Source organism: Penaeus monodon, chromosome 30, assembly GCF_015228065.2.
Source record: "Penaeus monodon isolate SGIC_2016 chromosome 30, NSTDA_Pmon_1, whole genome shotgun sequence".
NCBI lineage: Eukaryota > Metazoa > Arthropoda > Malacostraca > Decapoda > Penaeidae > Penaeus > Penaeus monodon.
In genome coordinates, this window is record NC_051415.1 from 31985518 (window position 1) to 31985996 (window position 479).

Consider the following 479-nt stretch of genomic DNA (forward strand, 5'->3'; position numbering starts at 1 on the left):
TCGCCAGGAGCAAGAACCTGGCGTCTGCGTTAATGTTCCCTTGATCAGAAGGGTTAGTAACAATATATATCGGAGGTAATCATACCAAGCAGTCGTATAATACGTGATGGAATTACGAGCATACGAAGACCAGATTGACACAAGTACAAACGGCGTATTGTACAGGTACAGAAATGAAAGCATACGACAGGGTGGCACAAGCGAACATTTCCAAGAAGCAACAGCACAAAGTAAGAAGCAATGGGTGATGTGATGGCAAGAAGAGATGGAACAATAAAGAACGGAGATATTGATAAAAGGGAAGTAATAGGTACTTACCTGACGCTCCAGGTACTCGATGCGCTGCTGCATGCTGGCGAGAACATCCTGCTCGGCGTCGCAGGGACCCTTGCTCTGGGGGGGGGGGAGGTGTTAGTCTGGGCGTGGTTGCAAGGTCTATATAACTTATATAGATCTTGGGTGGTTGTGGCCGCCACGTC

General features: G+C 48.0%; 1 protein-coding gene across 1 annotated transcript in view; it reads right to left on the reverse strand.

Moving 5' to 3' along the window:
- The window catches only part of LOC119592714, an 11119-nt gene that overhangs the window by 5741 nt on the left and 4899 nt on the right, over positions 1 to 479 (reverse strand). Inside the window, exon 3 of the mRNA XM_037941648.1 lies at positions 319 to 393. Within this exon, the coding sequence (XP_037797576.1) occupies positions 319 to 393 (75 nt within the window). The remainder of the gene's footprint in view (positions 1 to 318; positions 394 to 479) is intronic.